Raw genomic sequence first — 20121 nt, forward strand, 5'->3', positions numbered from 1 at the left:
ATCTGGATAAAGATATGCGTGCGTGTGGACGCCATATTCTCTTGCTGCTTGACAACGCTTCTTCACACAAGCTGGGGGATCTTGTATGTACCAACATCTGTGTGGAGTTTCTCCTTCCCAACACTACTGCGTTCCTACAACCGATGGATGCTGGCATCATTGCATCATTTAAGCTGGAGTACCGAAAGAAGCAGTTGCGGTGGGTTTCGACAAGATCAAGGACGGTGTTGAGACTGAAAGGAAGGCGTATGCTGTGGATCAGCTGCAGGCAATGCAATGGAGCAAGGAAATTTGGCAAGATTTACAAGGTAAGCGTACTATCGAGAACTGTTTTCGCCACACAGGCATAACTTTTAATGCTGTAAATGAAAGAAGTAAATCAACCGAGCAATCCAGCTACGGACCCGATGTAGACGTAGAAGCTGTCATTATCCTAGCCTCACAGTTGAGCTTGTAACTTTTTACTTTAATATAATATACCAAATCCAAGGAGATGGTCGGACCACGATACCGGAAGTGAGAGCGATATTTGTATTGCCATAATAGAGGTTTCAAATCATGCTTTTTTAAGACTGTGAAGATAGAGTGTCATAGTTCTTTTTAGGTTTTATAGCTTCCTCATTGAGGCAAAATTCTGTACATGTATTGTGGTTTTCATCAATTTTGTCGCCTGATTTGCTGTGCTTTCTCGGGGTCCGATTCAGCTACATGTACTTGATTATGGCGCCATCATTCCCAGACGACCTTACATTTTATAACACCATAAGCTTTATAGTGGGAAATGTGGGAATCCCCACCATTAAAAAGGCCTGGCCATCGTGGACAGAGGCACGGTCCAAGGTGCAACATGACCTTGCCTCAAAGTGCATTCCATCGAGTCAAAAATCAAAATCTCTGCAAGGTCTGTCCTCATTAAGTCAGTAGAATGCACGGATCATTATAAAGCTAGCAATTTCTGAAGTTTTTATAACAGACCGGTTATTTTATATTTTAAACAGTTATTTTTTAAAGAAAATATTTACAGTTCTGTTTTTAAGGTTTAAAATAGGGGTAGTCAGTGCTCGCAGCATTTTTTTTCTGCCGCAGCAAGTCAAACTTTTTTCAGGCGCTCAAATTGGGTGAAATATTTTTAAGCGTCCAGAATCAAAAATCGCGCAAGTCGGGCAGCAGCAGCTACATTTGTTTTCGCCGATCTGACAGGAGAACAGTCGCAGATTCACTGGCAGATCTAAACGGCACCGCGCAAGTGGAAGGCATGCAGTCGCGTTGCGAAGGCTACAGCTGATGAATCGGCATTACTATCGTGTGGAAATAACGGATTTGAGCACAGCATGCATCGCAGTTGCTTGGCTGCAATGCTCTCAACGTTCGGGGCCGAAGAATCGTTCGACAGTAGCGTCTGCGGAAAACGCTGTTATAATGCCGTTGTGAAGGCCCGTAGGCTGGCTTCGATAGAGCAGCCTTCTAAGAAGAGAGTTCCGTGGCACAATGATGGTCCAGATTCAAGCGTCAGCTCTTTAAGTGTATTGATTAAGTGGATAACGCAACAGAGGGTAGCGAAGGAGGTTGAAGAGGCAGAGGCTCGTATTGCAGAGTCAAATGCGCATGCGCAAAAATTGCGAGAAGAGGCTGAACATTGGTGCACACAGCGTCTCGTCACGTTGCTTCGAGAGCGAACAAAGCTTAAACAGGAAGGGGTCTCACAGGAAGATATTGATCTGGCATTACCTCTTCCGATAGCAGCTATCCACGAAGTTCGAGTAAGTACGCTAGGAGCTGATTCCGCCGCTCTTCTCCGTCAGATGCGTTAATTACCGGTATGTTCAGCTCATCGTCTGCTGAAAGATCCAAGTCACTCCTACCATTTACTTGTATATCCACCTGCCATTCGTCGGGAACTGGCACATTAATTAGTAGATTGTGCAGTAAACATGCACATGTAATGTGCCGAATTGTTTTGCATAGATGTCGTTTCTTTTACATCTTCGAACGAATGCCCTTAACGTATTGAAACCTTGTCTTCAACAAGCCAATGCAATGCTCCGACCTAACTCTTATCGACGCCAATTTGCAGTTGAAATATGTTTGTTCTCCACTCATAATACAGCCGACAGGCGTTTTGAAGGCTGGAATCATTGTTTGTGATGGTTGAAATGCTGAGTCTCCAAGTATATACTCACTGGGTCTAAATTACTCACTCTTACTTCGATTTGGCGGGCTATTTCTCCAGACACGGTTGTCGTGCACTGAGCCTGGCCACCCCACAACCAAGTGTCGTACTCTGGCAATATCATCGCAAATTATAAGCCCGCTGATCACATAGGAGTCTTTCCTAGTGTAGTACGCCTCTCCTTTCGTTTGTGGTTTGAGCGCTAGAAGAAAATGTGTACCATCAGCTACTCCAATGCAATTAACAAAACCATATTCACAATGAATTCGACGCGAAATTTGAGTACGTTTCATTTGGTCTGGCCATGCAATTGTGCTACTCTCCAATGCCAACACCGCCTTACTGCACGACGCAGATAGCTTCCGATAGCACCTTTGCCAAGACCGAAAAATACTCCATGCTTAGACCAGGTGTTGTCTTTGCCGTAACTTCCTAGACACTTCAGCGATACCATGAGGGGAAGCTCAGCAGACCCACGAAATGGGCAATTCCATCTGGATATGAGGACAGGATCGCTCTTTACCAAGTCGACGAGGCGGAAGAATGCCTCTCTCTCTAGGCGAAAGTGCTCGAGAGATTCATCAGCATTCAGACACTGTATCAAATAGTAAAGACTTCCACTGGCCCTTTGGACGCCTGTAGCTAGCTGGTCTGTCGACATACCGAGATCCAAGTACGTTCTCGTAGGCTTGAGCGTAGGATAGGTTCAAGGTCTTCACTTGAGTTGTCCGCATCAACAAGATACCGTAGAGCCGACGCAGCGCTCCTTTCTTCGACGACGATGTGCAGCTCTCGAAGAGTAAGCTGCCTAGTACTGTGGCGTGGCATCGCCGCAGAAAAAAGCTCTTGCTGGTGTGGACAGCCGCATTGTGATTGGATAAAACCCAATTCTGGCGAGCCGCCAAAAGAAAAAAATGTTAACATTGACGACCCCTAATACTTAAAAAAACTAATGCACAAAGTTTATATGTTTCATACAGCTATGTTCTAAAGAAAATCTTTACAATTCTGTTTTTTAGGTTTAAAATACTAAAACAAAATCATGCACAAAATTCTGGGTCTGGACCTCGTCCTCATAGGATCGACGTATGTATATAGGGTTATCAGATGTCCTGCAAAATTTGCGAGGAGCAAATTTCTTGACGTGGTTCGCTAAATTTGATGCTGGCACTTGCGAACAGTCTACTACAGCAGGAGGATTTCTTCAGCTTCTACAATATCTGCGTGTTGTGCTTTTTCGAGATAAGTCCAATTTCCAGCATAGGCATTGTGAAATCGCAATATCTTCGAGCTCTTAGCGAATAAAGAGAAGCTTGTAAGTATAGCAGAAACTAGTGTCAATTCCGCAGAACTGCAGCTTCAAAAGGCACCGAGGAGGAACACCACTTAGCTCAGGCCACAAAGACGAATTCCTCCATCATCTTTGACATCAACAACCGAGAGCCGCTGTCCTGCGCATTCGCCATCCACGTCTGGAGAGTGCTTTGGTTGAAACGTCGGTCCAACCCGCACAACCCACCGGTTCACATTCAGCTTCAAATTGATAGCACCTCGTCTGTGGCGTGACAGAACAAACTGGGATCAATTAATCACCGGGCACAGATCATTATACGTCTCCTGTGCCACTGGGAAGTTCAACTTTGTCTCCGCTTTTCCGCGACTCATATCGCCAACATTTCCGACCGAATCGCAGATGCGGGCTCTCGTTCATCTTGTAGCCGCTCCATAAACTTCGTTTTCACAAACTAACACGTGACTGGTCTCAGGCGACACCGTCCATAGATGTTCGCACTCTAGCACGCGTGGACGACCTGACGCGACATCCAACCCGCGCTAATCCGCTACCCGCCCGACGCGCAACTACAAATTATCACCACCTTCACAATCCACAGTATCCGGTTTGGGTATGGGTCAGAGCAACCTGTCGGCAGCGTCACAATCGCCTCACCCTTGCACGACACCCGCTATTTCTTTCAAGCGGCGGGTCTTCCATATCCCAGTAACCATCCACAAGTCCGCATGGTCCTGAAAGGCATCCACCGTCTCGACGCTTCTGTCCGTCACAAAGCCCCAGTGTCGCTCCTACTGCTATAGCACTCCTTCCATTCTCGACAAAACCTTCCGACCAAGCTCTTTGGGGGGGGTCTGGCTTTCTTGTTTCTGCTGCGGCGATCGGAATTTACTCGAACGGAAAGAGATTCACGTGGTTTGCGCTCAAGGCCGTCGATATCGCCGTTCTCAGCAAATGCGGTGCAGTCACGTACAACACGCGAGAAGTCGCTTCCGTGCACATCCGCCTTAATACCTCAAGAGCCAGCAAGCAAGGCACGTCGACGCTTCAAATGCTCAATTAGTCGGGGCGTGCCTTCCTACGTCCTATGATCCGTGTTCGGTGAGTGCTGAAAACGAGGCGCAGCCTTCCGGCAGAAATTCCAGCGGCTGTGTTCATCAATGAGAAGAACCGACCCGACTGCATCTCCGCCGCAGCGATCACATCGGCGATCCGACGTGGAGTCGCAAACTCTGACGGGAACCCCGCAGAGTTCAGTGCACACTCGCTTCGGGTGGGAGGGGCAACGCTCATATACCGAGCTGGTGTCGATGCCCTTTCAATCCAGTTTCACGGCCGCTGGGCGTCTGACACATTCAAACAACACACCAGACTGTGCAAGGAGTCCAGGAGGAGTCTCGCCTCCAAGATCGTGTCCGGACCAAAACAAACACAGTGTCTCACGTAAGGACTTACTGAACGAACCACTTCGTATGGGGCTCCCAACTCGATGCTCTGATCGAAGTTGACGTCCTCTTGTTGAATTGACTATTGGTTTGCTGTCCCCACGACGGTAAATACAAGGAAATTGATTTCAGTGAGAGATGTGCGGTTCAAGAATGATGGTTCCCGGTTGGAGGAGTGTACCATCTCATCAAAACGCTGCCCTGCTCGGCATTCGTGGCCGTGGTGAGGTCAGCTCACTGAGCACCATTCAGTTCTAAGGTTTTGTAAAGGGAGATTATTCCCACCCTACCACGCCCGGGTTTCCACCTCAATCCTCTGATCGCAGTTGAAGCTCGTCTGCACGCACTTATTGAATAGACTATTTGTTTCTTGTTCCCACGACGGTGACTACAAGGAAATTACGCTAAGTAGCAGCAATAAAAAATAACAAAATGGGATCTCCAATAACTGCGTCAAAATTGCGAAAATGCTAGGTTTCTCCAACGCAAAAGGGCCCAGGACTGCAGCAAGAAATGTTCCTATCCATACGTCAGTGTTGAAGAGCATCAGTATCACACGATATGACGGCTAATACTGCTTCAAGCGAAAGACAGATGGTTTAAATATCCGCAGCTATTATTTGACTTTGACATGTGCACACGGAGGCTTGCCAAAAGGGCGGTTCCTCAGAAATCGGGTGTCAAATGTCAGTGCTGAATAGGCGTGGTCAAGTAAGCTTTATGTGACTTGGAATTTTATAATGGAGCATGGATCGTACCAGAATACGAATGAGTGCACACAAATAGTTTTGCATCCACCACAAGTTAAAACGAGCAACATGGCGGCCTCATGCAGTAGCAAGGAGCAACGCCATGTAGCAGTTGAGTCTTGCAGGAGCCATTAAGTGATACACTTCAGATTTGACGGTGTAGGAGGTCCTGCAAATCGCTCAAAATGTCTTGGGTTTAGTAAGAGAGTTTGGGGGTGTCTTCATTTTTGCACAGGCGTCTTCCATCTAGCCTGAATGAACGTATTAAAAATGCCAAGGGTCTTCTCGGCGTTTACAAGGAGGATAGTGTTGATATTTTTATATTGAGCTGTCCAAGTTTCACCCTAAACGGAGAAAGAAATGACTTTAGGGGCTCGAATAATATTCCAAATCGCTAGGGGTATCTTGACTTTCTACACCCGCTATAGAGTCGATGGTAGGCGAAAATGAAACTAAGTCATAACAATTCAGTCGAGTGAAATGATTAATCAAGGTAGAAATGGTGGGCGACTTTCTGGCCGGAACGACCAGCACGTGGTTTGAGAACTCTCGAGATGGACGTATTAACGGGAGGTGCTATATAGACAGCGGGATAGACAGCCTCACTGCACACGAACAAACAATATTTACCAAATGCTGTAACTACCTACTACCATCCAGCGTTGACAGCCATTCGTTGCGTCGTTAGTGTTCTGAGTCGCTTGGGTACCCGCTGGTCGAACAAACATCTTCAAGACACTTTGGGTAAGCATGGACGAGCAAAATTCACGCCGCTCCGTCCTAATTGCTTCGTTGGGTGGTCCGCCGACCACAGCATCAATACAAATATTTTTGTAACACGACCGTGTTCAATGGAGCAACAATGCAGCACCAATTGAAGCCAGCACGTCTGCGCAAAATCTCGTACCAGCATTAGATGACAGTATATCCTTCAGCCCAGCCTTGGTATTGCTGCCTCCAGAGGCTTTGACGATGACGACAGCAGTCAAACCGCATCCGGTACAGCAAACTCAACAAAGGTATGCAATTATAGCTCCAGCAAGAGGTGTATTGCTGGCTGTAACCTGGTGATATAAACGGCCTTCGAGGAATTGGACATCGACCACAACGTGACCGGATACGCAGAGATCACTCAAACATCCCAATGATATCCGACCCAATTGTGGAGATTACCATGCCTTCGTGAGCAAACATTTGCTTCTCCAGCTTTAGCTCAGAAAGCGAGTTTGCTAAGAACCATGGGTACGCATTGGTTTATAAGGAGATCACTTACGATAACCAGGGAGCTAAGCGTGCCATCGGTTACAGATGGGATCCGCATGGATATCCGCGGAGGCACTCGCTACTAGCTGATGATTCACGGCGTCGGAATACGATCTCAAGAAAATGCGGCTGCACGATGGAGGTGCATTTGGTGAGAACTCTCAATGTACTCGAAGAAATCAAGTAGTCACTTAAGCATCGAGACAATGCCCTACCTCATAATCACGCGCCTTCCTCGCACCCTGCGTCGCATCCAATACTTTGAAGGGCTCCTCGGACGGAAGGCGTCCGGTTGGCGATTGCAGTGGACAACGAGACTGGGGCTGCTGCACGACAATCAATAGCTCGTTTACTCATTGAAGATCCAACTGTGGTTATAATTGCCAGAGATGTTTTCAACGAGAGAAGTAGAGCAGATCTTGCTGTGGTTGGGGGCTACTCAAGAATCGAGCATCTTTTGGAGAAACTGAGAAGGGACCATTCTTCGTGTGCTTCAAATGTGATAGCAGCAACCACGTGAGCCAACTATTGTTTGCCCACCATGACGCCATGGAGATGTATCGATCCAGCTACGAAGTTTTACTACTAGATTGCACATATCGAACAAATCAGTTCAATCTACCTCTTCTTAACATCGTCGGAGTGACAGGAATGAACACAACAATTCAATTTGCGCAAGCTTTCATGAGAGGGGGGAGTGGCGAGGACTACAGCTGAGCAAACGTCAATTGCATACTTTGCAGGAGCAAAATCATATCCAACACCCGCAAGTGCGCGGTTTAGTCTTGCAGAATGCACTCGATCGTGATTTTTGGGCATTCGCATGTGCTTCTTTGCCTTTGACACATAGCGAAAGACGCACAAGCCCATGCTCGACGCAGATTGTTCCCGAAGGAGATAGACCCTGCTTCAGACCAGTTGAGTGACTCGTCGGCCCATGAAGCGTTTTGCGAAGCGTTTCTTCGTGTAGTGGAGGCACGCACAGAAGGCGATTACAACTTTATACAAGCTGACCTACATCTTCTTTCGCTCGTGGAAGTTGCCAACATTGACGAAACTTGGCTAGACAAATGGAAGTACAGAATTGTACCCTGTTGAGCCGATCGTGTCTTGCATTTCGGTATGCATGCCACTTCTCGTGTGGAAGGCTATCATGCAGCCATGAAATGTTGGCTTGGCTTCTCGACGGGAGACTTGTTGACGGTACATATTCGTATAGAGCATTGGTGGAGACACATGATTGACACACACAAGGCTCTAATCTCCAATTCCGGAGTATATGCTCCAAATCGTCTTCGAGGCTGGTTCTTTGCTTCTGTGCTTAAGATTATTCATTGAAACGCTTTATTTTGTTGTTTAAAAGCATTGCAGCGTGTAAACGATCGACTACACCCGTGCACTGGCGCCTTTCGACAAACGTTGTGGGATCCATGTGCGCACATTCTACATCAACTCTTTATTGCCTCAAAGTACTTCACCCAAACCTTTTCATTATCACTGGTGGATCCACCGTTTCCAAGCACCATGTGAAGTACCACCTCAAATTTTTGATCCAGAGCGGATATCGGATCGCCGTGCGCGTACGGCATTGGAACGACGTAGCATATTGCTCAAAGTGGACCGCGTGGGACTCAACGAATACCGTCTCAATTCGAAGCCTAGATCGTCGTCGTCGCCTGCTCGCCTGTTCATCTGTTGTAGGCTCCGAAACTTACAAATATATTTGGAATTTACAAATCCTCCCTCATTTATTTCTGCGACTTATGGGCAAACCACATGGATAGTTATGAAACAGGCAAAAATTGCAATATCTAATCTTCAGTTCTCATTAGAATCCGTGACTTTTCAAACGAAGTCATGAATACTGACATCAATATCCATGACAATTAATGCATACCCACCGCTTTTGCGATGAAAGCGGACCCAGATCCATGATCGGAGCTGAATACAAATGATAGCCAATATGGATCTACTACTTCAACTTCCTGTATCTATGATGAATAACCTGGGTCCATGCTTATAGATAATGTACCCAGGACCGACAATGCGGATACATGACTGTCGATTTGTTATTTTATGACAGATTGTTTGGATCGACGAGCTTATCTTTCCGTTTCCACGACGTATTATGTAAATCTACGAGTAAGTAGCCGTATCTATAACCATCCATGGCGATCCATGATACATGTATGACCCACATATATCTTGATACGTCTATCTAAGCATAGTCATTATAGGAAATTTTCATTTGTTATGGAGTTCTTAACAAAATAATAATATCTGAAATGAAGAGAGGCCAAATATCTTGTGGTTTTTATTGAAAGCGTAACCGATTATCATATAAGCGGTTTCAATGCAATCAATAACTCCTATTCGCACGTCTGTGCGTTAAGACTGTTTTTCTCACCAAAATGACGGTCGCACTTGTCACAATAGCCACCTTTGTCGCTGCTAGCTTCATTTTCTTAGGGTTCGCCTCGCAGTAGCTCTTGGCGCTCGACACCGCACGAGTACTGTCGCCATTTTTAAAGCAGAAGTCACCCGATAGAATCCCCATGTCACGGGTACAGCCCCTTCATCGTGCGCCGAACCGCCAATCAAAATGTAGGTTTGCATTTAAATGTTATACTCCGGTCCGCATGAGGCAGATCGCCTCGATATAATAGCAGATCACCAGTCTTTATGTCGATCTCATGACTTCTAGACCGCAACGCCGCACCCAGGGTAGCGCCCAAAGCGACAACTAGCTTCAAATATGACCATAGAAACGTGGGCCGTCGCTTGCACCCATTCGTGACGCTCAATAGCCACAGAAGTGTCTGCTGAGATGAAGTCGTGACGCATGTGCTCTGGGGCACACCCAGGACCAAGCTTCGGCACCGAAAGTTTGGTTTCAACAGATCACGCTTGGTGGCTTCGCGAAGAGAACGAGTTTAAACGCTGGCTAATGAGTTGATAAGCACGTGGCATTAACCGCCCTCGTTGAGGAAGCTTCGTACATTGACGTAGCCTATATTCCCGAGCTCTACCATCGTTTTCACTCTTGCACGCTCAGCGGCTTCCTCCAACTCTGACTACTGTACCCCCAATTTAGGTAGTCAGAGTTGGATACAAGAGGTGTTTCCAAGATATCTTTTTTTCACGTTTTGACCAATCAAGGTTCGCTAACTCTGATATCCCTCCTGACGCTTGAATTGCAAGTGCCGGAAAAAAACAGCTCAATCCTGAATCCACGGATGCCTAGAAAAATATGAAAACAGCAGTTGCAGGATAGTCTCCGTGCTGCCTGGAGGAGCCGCCTAGCTCTTCGTGTGGACGACAGAGACTCCAGTGATGAGGATGACGATATAAACCTCTCTTCATTGTTCCTGGTGCTTGAATCTCAACGCTACCTCACCCGACGCAAGCGCGTAAAGCGCCCTCCTTCTCGGGTACATTACTATCTGACTGAGATGCCTGAAGACGAGCTCAAGCTCCATTTTCGCTTGTCAAAAAGCTATTTTCCGCTGTATGCCAGTTTATTGCTGGTCACAACAACATTTAGAGCATGGTTGGCAAAAACCTCAAAGCTGGGTGTGGAGTTACATGTGGTGGCGCTCCTCAAGCCATTTTGATCGCTGAACGGCCAAGGCCACGCAGCGGGCTTCTTTCTGTTGGAAGGCACACAGCGGAGTCATTTCTGACAAAGTGTATTATACGGGCATAACTTAGCTTTAAGCTGGATGTAGTTTGTAGGCCAGGAGCGGAGGAGCGTCGTGAGATCTCAGAGAGAATCGTTACGGCTTTGGTATTATTGACGGTACTCTAATTCCGCTTCTCCGGTGACTGGAGGACCACGGAGAAGATTTTTCTCGACTACTGTAAGTGCTGCTACGCTATCAATGGTCTCATAATTTGCGACGACTTTGGTCGTGTTCGCCTTTGAAAACATTGGTTGGGCAGGCTCTAGCCATGACAATCGTGTATGGCGGAACTGGAAGGCTGTCATTCATTTTGATACGTACTTTGAAGACGACGAGTACCTTATAGGAGATTCTGCGTACCAGCCTTCTTCAATTCTGATTCCGTCATTCAAGTGCAGTGGGGGAGGACAACTTTCTTTAAAAGAGATGCTCTTCAATTTACGACTAGCAAATATTCGAATCCGGGTGGAGCATTGCATCGGAGTACTAAAAGAGAGATCCTCTCTGCTAAGGCGACTGCATTCAAGACTGAAAAACGATAAATTTCTTGCGCAAGCGACACCCCTTATTCATGCGGCAATAATTTTGCGCAACATGGCGATTCACGACTGCATCCCCGAGGAGTGGGTCGACAAAGATGATGCTGACGACAATGATGTCGTCAACGTTGAACTTCTGTCTGGTGCTGCCAGTGGAAATAGAAGAGAATATCTACGCGACTACTTGTTTGACAAATAATTTTAGTATACGTTTATGAACAAACAAGTAATTCTTTTTTTTGTACTTTGCTCTGTCTTGTGGCTGCCACTTATTTCAAGTATTTAACTCGCGATCTGGTATTGGCAACAGTCGGTCGATGTCGTCTTGTTGTACCCGCTGTCTTGTAGCTTTTGCGAGAAAGTAGTAGCTGCACAACCGATTCTATCTGTGCAGTTTCTAGCTGCACCCTCTTTAGCTCTAAATCAACATCGGCGAGCGCTTCCTCACGAGCATTCTTTTCCTCCTTCAATTCCAGTTCTTTTTGCCTTAGGTCGCGTTCGCGACCTGGAGAAGCCAGTATCAACTTCCGCTATTCCCCCCGAGCACGAAGCACCTCCGCTTGCTGGTCTAGAAGCATCTCAACTGAATCTTGGGGGGGGGACTTTATTGGCGGGATGGGATGGCTGGACGGTTAGTGGACGGTAGGAACTCATTTGTAGTATGGTTGCCGTTCCGTTACGTACCTCAGCACTCTAAGAAGCATCAATGTCGTCTGACGTGACTCTCGGTCGGCAGGAAGGTCGGTTGATCATCACGTCATGTAATTCGTAGTAGTGAGGGCAACGTTTCAGAGTAGCAGCACGTAAATTTTTATCGTCCGAAATGCCAGCTACGGTGGCAGCTAGAAAGTCTTCCGCCTACCGGCACTGCTTCTCAAGAGTGTTGATCTTCTCGCAAGCACCAGCACTATCACGATGCGTGATGTCAGCTGCCTCCAACCTGTGCGCTATCTGGTTCAGCAGGGCCTCATTCATCTGGGCGTGGGTTCTGTCACTCCCGCGCCACTTGGCGTAGTTGGATGGGTCTGAAAGCGAATCTAGCACCACTCGAAAATCGAATTTACCACCGTCAACACCGTCGGAGTCCCAAAAAATGGGGGTCTTCTTCCCCGCTCGTGTCGTTCCGCAAACCACCTCGGACATAACTGCCTGGTCATCCTCTACCATGCCCCTGCGTGCCACTTTCTTTGCGTCTCATGTCCTCGTGGAGTCTCTCTTGCGCTTCCTCAATATGTTTCTATAGCTTCCGTCAGACCCTTGAGTCCAAAAGAGGTCTTGAAGGAAAATTCTAGGGTAAGATCTCTTGGAGTCCAAGAACATTTTAGCCAATGAAATCCAATTGGTAAATCATTTTCCTTCCAAGTAAATATTGTAGCTGATCTCACTTTTTATCACTTAAAAGCCTTCTTGTATCCAACTCTGACTACCCCTTTTGTTAATCGGGTTACGGTGGGCCTCTTGCTGAATCAGGAAGTATGAATCGAGCGGATACAGACCGCTTGCCTGTTAGCACCAACTTCTGTCGATTCGTATCGCAAATGATGCGGGACGTCTTTTTTTACGCAGAAATTGAGGTTGAAGCTGCCACACTTAATCTCAGTATGGTGTCCCGCTGACTTTATCTCGATCCTCGCTGTGACAGCATAGGTCGGTGAGTGAGCCAACTTATCATACACTTCTTCCGGCGCACTGCGCTTCCGGCTTTGGTCTGTGGTCGTTTCCGTTCGATGCATCATGTCATCCGACTTTACCAGGTCTGTGAGGCGAACGGACCGTGCTGTAGCTCGCTCACCGGGTCATCCGTCTCCATATCTAGACCGATTTTAGAATACCCTGCTTTGCAGGGTATACTTGTTAAGGTTACGAGTACCCCACGCAGTGATTCCGTCATCCGTGTGGGAAGCCGCTAGTAGGTTTCGTGCGCTCTTTATCTCGTGACGTCATGACTTGCTTCAGGGTAAGTGCGGTGCGGAATCGCGCCGTGAAGAGGACCCTCCTCGTTAAAGGATATGTCGATACGGCGAGGCGCTACCAGCAGCCGCTGTTAATAGCACCCCCCCTCACTCACGAGATCGAGGCGACGTGCTGGGCTCACGCTCAAATCCAGTTAGTGCCTAACTTACGCAATCCCGCAAGCTGACGCTCTACACAATTTGACCACAGCAGTACTTCCCCGCCAAGTGACCGTTCCTGTAATTTAAGACAGGAACAAAGTATCGTCTCCATGTCAATCTGAAAATTGGGCAACTCAATGCTTAAGAACTTCAATGAAGACCTATCAACAGGCACCAAATGAGATGATCTCGACGTATTCGGGTCAGCGCGAGTAAAATGAATGTCGAGCGAATGCAACCCTTGCCCTGAGGACACTGTTTGGGTAGACCACTAGGTTTCGACGTGCTGCGCCGTCTCGTTCTCAGTGTACGTTGGAAGTTGATACGGAAGTAAGAGCTTGCAGAACGCAAAAGAAGAAGTGTTATTAAAGCAAGCCCGATTGATTCGTGGCTTCAAATGCGTTTTGAAAGTCCAGAACTCAACTTACAAATCCTCAAACCCAAATTCGATTTGACCGTGATGGAGTTCCTACATTACTGGAGCTTGGCAGAAAGACGAACACGATTGATTGCTGAAAATCTGCGACAATATTTTTTAATCTACCGGCAATAAGTAGACGAACGAGTCGATCGAGACTTGGAAGCGCTTGTAAAGGTGCTTGGAATGAATCGTACACGCGAGTATCTCCACGTCGTTATTGCAGCGTCGAAACAAAAGTACAGGAGGTCATTGAGACAGCATCACCTCACGCCGATGAAATTACAGCTTTTCACCAAATGCAAACATGCGTTTTTGAGTGTGTGGACGGCGCGAAAGCCGCAACAAGAGGCAAAGAGAAAGAAAACGGCCGACAAACAACGTTCCATTGGGCGCTTTGAGTGTTGGCGCTCTAGTGGTGACCAATATTATCACGCCTATCGTAGCGCCGGTTCTTCGACAAAAATTTGTTGCCGCAGTCATGTCGCTACCACTAAATTTGTATAGCCTTCAATATATTATACCCTGTGGCACAATTTTCGACGATAATGTAGGTATCTGGATGACAATAATCAAATGCAGTTTAAAAGCAAAAAAAAGAAATTATGGAATCGGCAAGATGCAACGTACACAAAATTTGGGAAAACATCGGACAGCAGTATTATAAATAAATTCGCTACTAAGCGGTTTGAAACAGTATCGATTTTGTTTTGACTGCTGATGTCCTAAAAGTAGGAATGTTTTAACACATGTCATTGTACAATAAATACTTCTTTCACTGATGCAACCCCAAAACAGCCTCATGCAAAAATATTTTAACCAATCAGAATCAAATATCTTATTTACATAATTTCAGCCACTCAGGGCTTAAGTAACAATTACACTCCCAACATGCCGAAGGCGTCTTACGGCAGCGTCGCGACCAAGAAGTGCGAGTTGTGCGAGAAGGCAATATCTCGCTCCAAGCGCAAGAAGAGATACAAGGGCATTAAAGTCAGCGACGCTCAGGGTGATATCCGGAAGCGGCCGTGGAATAAGCACCGCGACATGCGTGCCAGAGAGCAGCGCAGTCGACGCGCTAGTAATTTATTCAAGAAACTTGAAGGAACCAAATATTAACAAAATCTAAATGTTGGTTTTTATAATATAATGTTATTTACAATTTAATTTATCGAAACCAGGGCTCCAACAGAACCTGTGCGAACTGCACGGAGAACCTCTTCCCCCTAAACCCGAGCCAAAAGAACTACGGAAGCACCCAATAGAGGTGCTAAGTCGTAACGCGACATTATTCGACTTCATTTTTTCGAAGGTATGTCTGCTGAGCAGCAGTTATTTTACTTTGACGGACGTACCGTGCTGTAGATGGAGAACGTAGACTTATTATCAAAGCTATGGTCAAAAAAATCTACCTGCTATTGTACCCTGACAAGCGCCACTGGGTATCGTTAAAGCTGCGTGAAGAGTCGGGCGTGGCACATATTCAGGAGACATACAAGGCAATGAGTGCGTACAAGGAGGAAAAGAACCAATCCAATCGTAAATAAATGTCTTCGGTGAAGCCAAGGACTGCTCAGCACTGACGGAGTTCGAGGTAGTCTAAACCGCTGGATTTATCGAGAAGGACAAAGCTTACGAGGCCAAGTTGAAAGTGCAGGAAGAGCAGATGACAAGCGCGCCGCTTTAGAAATACTTTTAGTATTGTGAGAATGAGTAAAAAACCAGTCAGGCTTGACCGACCCAATTTATGCTGACCTCAACTCTAATATGACGAGACTGTACTGTAAGATCTCAAGTCTACTATGGCAATACTGTACGTGCTATGACACTACTAAAAGTTCTACAACATGACTGTAAGTACTATGACAAGACTAAAAGTACTTTATTAAAGCGAATGGCTCTAGGCCCCACAATCCTTTGGGTGGACGAGGATTACAGATTCGGGCCGCAGTAGCGAGCTACTACGGCAGCTATGAGCGCCGAGACGAATCAGATCCGGACAAGTGAATGGTTATTACGTACGCAGCCTACTACACAAAGCACTAGCTGAACAGCACAGCAGGTTGAGCGTGAACGATCTCACAATTGATACGTTAGGCAGATACATTCGCCTTGACAAAAAAACGGGCCGTAAAGTCTTATCTGTAGTGCAAGTAATATCAGTCTTGCCACAGTATTTTTGGTCTTGTTTCGTACTTTTCATCTTATCATAGTATTTTTCATAGTACTTTTAGTCTTGGCTTTTATTTTTGGTCTTGTTTCACAGCTCATTGGTTTTTTCCGAAAAAAACTACCTTCAAAATTTTAGAGGATTTACATTTTTAGGATGCTAGAAAGTGTGCTATGATTCGTCATGCAATCGAAAGTTGCACGCATCGTTGTTTTAAGACACGGAAGTTACATCAGGCCAAGATCTAATACAATACCAAGTAAGTCGGAGAGCATCTTCCTTTCCCTCACATTTGCCGCTCACACTAAGCCTGGTCAGGGTTAGGTTAACTTTTCAAATGAGCTGTATCTTATTTAAACCTAACCGTTCATTTAATCAATAAAAGCGCTACATTATTTTTGGGTCCCGCCAACAAACTGTTTCATATAAAAGCAAACCCTTTTTTTTTAAAAAGATTGTTTTTACACAAAACTTTATTCTGAAGTATAATTCTTAAGTCCCTTGGATAACCGTATCGGACAATACCGGCAATCAAAGGATTAAAAAAAACTCCTCAGTCGTTGATCGTCAAAGGTTATTTTGCATTTTTGTCTCTTAGGGCCGTTCCGAACCAGGATCGCACGGATCGCGATCCGGAGTGAATAGGGGGAAAAAGGTGAAATCGCGATCTGGTCGTTCCGAGCCGGATGGCGCTCCACCGACAACTCGTGTACCAATTCTCGGGTGCATCTACACGAAGTTGCATTTGGCAAAAGCAACATGGCGACAGATCTAACAAGCTCGAAGTGGTCTGTTACCGCACCGCAGAGCGCTCGCAAGCGCACTATCCAGCCGACGACATCTGAGGACTATGCTGACTGGACGTTAGACCAGCTCAAGCTTGAATGCACCGCGCGTAAGTTGAACGTAGTCAAGAATACATGTAAGCAAGACCGCGTGAAGCTCCTCTCTGCCTGGGATACAAACAAAGACGGTGTTGAGCTTCTGGTCCGCCAACAGCGTAAGAGAGCGACTAGCTCACGCGAAGAAGAGGTGAAACGGACGAAGAACTGCATGTTCCGCCTGCTAAATGTGCTGTTTTCCGATCGCTTCTTTGATACATTCTTGGAGACTGGACATCAGCTGCGCCGTGAAGAGCTGGATCAAGGTGGATCTACATTCTGGACTGACGTAGCAACGGCATTTGGATCTGACAACAACGAGTTTGACACGCTAATCTCCGACGATGCGGTTTTTGAAGGCATCGATTCTTCGGTTGTGATGGCACATTCAGCTGCAAAACTCCAGCGAATGTGGAAAGAAGCAAGCAGCAACTTTGCACGAGCGGAAGCAGGATCCAAAGTATCGGGTCAAAATGGTCAAGACTTCTGGGATTATTGCAATGGACGGACAGATGTCTATTACGTGGATCGGTGGTGTGAGCACCGCCAAGCAGGAAGAGAATTTTGCGCAGCCAACGTTTATGCAGACAATGAAGACGACTCGACAAAAGAAGGTGACCAACAAAAGAATACAGCACAAAACCGGAAGCGACGCAAATCCTCAAATGCAAACGTCGTTGCCGACCTACTGAAATCAGTACACGAACTTCTAGAGAACGAGACCAGCAAAGCACAAGAAGATACGTGGTTGGAGCAGAATTTTTTTTTTCAACAACAGCGAGCTACTCACAAGCTCTCGACACTAACTGCGATGCTGGACCGAAGTATGACGGCGATAGAGCGCTTAAAAGAGCTTCGACGCGAGTATATCAGCAAGGGCATTGATGCGTCGGCAGTTGGCCTTGAACTGGCAGGCCGAGAACAAAAGAGGCTGGTGCTGGAGCAGAAGATTGACGAGCTTGAGTACGAAGTGCTGAACGGGTTTCATTGAAGCGATTTGTGGTTAGCGCACGCGGGGGCGTCTGAGGTTAAAATTCTGGATGTGGCTCACGATCACTTGACGAAGTATGCGACCTTGGGCATCGCTGCGCAAATCATCCGATTCGTAGTTGTCTGTTGGCTGGTATGAGCTTTCAGGGAGATTATGGTACGCTGCTGAAACAGCGTGAAGACTAGTTGTTGTGTTCTCAGCTTTTATGCTTCGATTGATGCAGAAGTTGTGAAGCTTCATACACGTTTTAATTACGCGGCCAACGTTTTGAAGTCCACGACAGGTGGTCGCTGAAATATTTGCCACTTGTTCACCAATAATCCAAATGACATCTCGATACGAATGCGTAGTTGGCTGAGATAAAAATTGAAGTCAGAATACTGCCTGCCCTTCAACTCCAACTTGGTAAAAGGCACAAGTAGCGAGTTCGATAATGGGTACGCATTATCACCAACGATATAAAACCCAGGTGGCAGCTTCATGATGTCCTTGCTCAGCTTCCACTTCTTGAACGCGATGGAGTCGCCCACCTTGCCGGGAGAATCGAAGCAATAGCTCGTAAAGCGGCACAACGAGTCACAGAGAGCTTGTACGTTTAGACCATACATTTGATAGTGTCCAGAATAAAACGCAGCCACATCAGGTACCTCTTTTGCGCTTGGGGCTCTAATTTGGCACAACCAGCCGTCAATACAACCCGCACAACCGCTTAATATCTTGTCTGTGCTGATGCTGGAAAATCCGTCTGCTAATTCCTGGATTCGATCCTCTGATTCCACGGGTGAGCGAATGCGAAGCTCGGGACACTCGCAAATCGCGGCCATGACCTCGTGTATGATGTCGTAAAACCCAGAAACCGAAGTACCGGCGAGACCACGAGTAGTGTGATAATTACTTCCTGCTAGCCACGAAATTGTTATCTGGAGCCTATTTTCTGGCGTGACAAATTTGATACCCGTCCGTCGAGATGACTGAAGGTCGTCACGAGCGAGAGCAGGTCGCAGCAGTAGCAAGAGGTGCTCGAACGACTCCACATCCATCCTGTAACAGCGCTGGAACTGTCCTTCTAATAGTAGGGTTTGCTTGTACACAGGCCACTCCAACCGTCTACGCTTGATACATTGGCCTTGTCCAGGGGGAAGAGCAGCAAGAGATCCAGCTATCAGCAGTAGGCAGCGACGGCGGCTAGCAGCAGCTTTTCTCGGGCCCTCTGTCCAACTTGCGAGAACATTCATCTTCTTCGCTGCGATAAAATCCGAAGATCCAGCCCTGCTTGCAATCCCAAGGTCAGATCGCAGCGATTGTCTAATCAAGAAAGTTACCCTTATCTTGACTCTGAATTGGCCAATCACAGAACGTTCCTGGGATTGCAAACCCGGTTCGGAACGGCCCTTAGGAATGCTTAGAACGGCGCAAAGCGAAGCTCAATTTCCGGCGTCTAAGCGTAAGTTTTAAACACTCTCCTAGCCTGATAGTAGCTCATTACGATCGTGCCACTTCGATGCGTCTTTTGTTTTTCGGGTAGCTTATGGTTTCTTGCATTTCCTACCTTCGAGAAGCTCATAAAAACTCGTATGGATTACGTATGTCAAGGCTTATACATGTATGCGAGTCCTAAGTGTTTACTGTACTGAAATTTAATTTAATGGTATTAATATGATGTGAATTCTTGCTCGACTAGCTGCGTAAAGACGCGGTGCAGCGCCGAGGGCATTTTGCTTTGGTGGGTGCCAGCGTAGGCGTAGCACTTGATCCTCCCGGGCAGAATGTCACATCAACGTTTGGCGTTGTGTCGGGACACGCGTGCGTCTTCCAGTCGTCTGTGGGATACTGATAGGCGTCAGCGCAGTCATCGGTAAGGCAAGTGATCGCCGTGCACCCGGACGGCGCGATTTGAATCGGTGTGTTGAAGCCCACTCCACCGGTGACTTTCTTGCAATCATCAAGCGAGAGGCAATTTCCTGGCTGCAGATTATACACATAGTTTAACATGTTAGAAGCTGTTAAGAGTTGCTGTTGTTGTACATTTTCCGCTTACTCCGCTCTGAGGACTTGTGGGGATAATACTGATGTCGTACCACAAAAATCCCCATGAAACCGAGAATTCCGCGACTGCAAAAAATCAATCACGTCAGTGCGTCTCTAGCTCAAGTATGCAGCATGACGTACGTGTTGCTTGGGGATTCCATCCGTTCCGAAACATCCCACTGAATCCCTCCTCAAGATTGCGAGTAGTGGTGCTGCCTGGATTGATCACCTCGATGTATGTGTTGTTGTACAGCTCAATTGCAGCATTGCAGTGATTGTTGAAGTGCACTGGAATTGCATTTGCCGTCGTGGCAGCACCCAGTAATGTCGCTACTAGCAAATAAGGTTGCATTGTTGAATAAACAAGTCGCTGCTCCAC

The 20121-nt window shown here is 46.8% G+C and overlaps 2 protein-coding genes across 2 annotated transcripts; both read right to left on the minus strand.

Annotated features, from left to right (window-relative positions):
• Positions 1-11522: 11522 nt before the first annotated feature.
• PITG_00889 (uncharacterized protein) lies at positions 11523-12307 on the minus strand (the record flags this gene model as incomplete). Its single annotated transcript, XM_002909390.1, has 2 exons — positions 11523-11526; positions 12003-12307. The coding sequence occupies 2 exons, from the start codon at positions 12305-12307 to the stop codon at positions 11523-11525; spliced, it is 309 nt and encodes a 102-aa protein (XP_002909436.1).
• A 6977-nt stretch (positions 12308-19284) lies between these two features.
• Positions 19285-20121, minus strand: PITG_00891 (uncharacterized protein; the record flags this gene model as incomplete). The annotated part of the gene is made up of 3 exons (XM_002909391.1): positions 19285-19679; positions 19753-19826; positions 19884-20121. The coding sequence occupies 3 exons, from the start codon at positions 20092-20094 to the stop codon at positions 19392-19394; spliced, it is 573 nt and encodes a 190-aa protein (XP_002909437.1).

Source organism: Phytophthora infestans, genomic scaffold (assembly GCF_000142945.1).
Source record: "Phytophthora infestans T30-4 supercont1.1 genomic scaffold, whole genome shotgun sequence".
Lineage (NCBI taxonomy): Eukaryota > Oomycota > Peronosporomycetes > Peronosporales > Peronosporaceae > Phytophthora > Phytophthora infestans.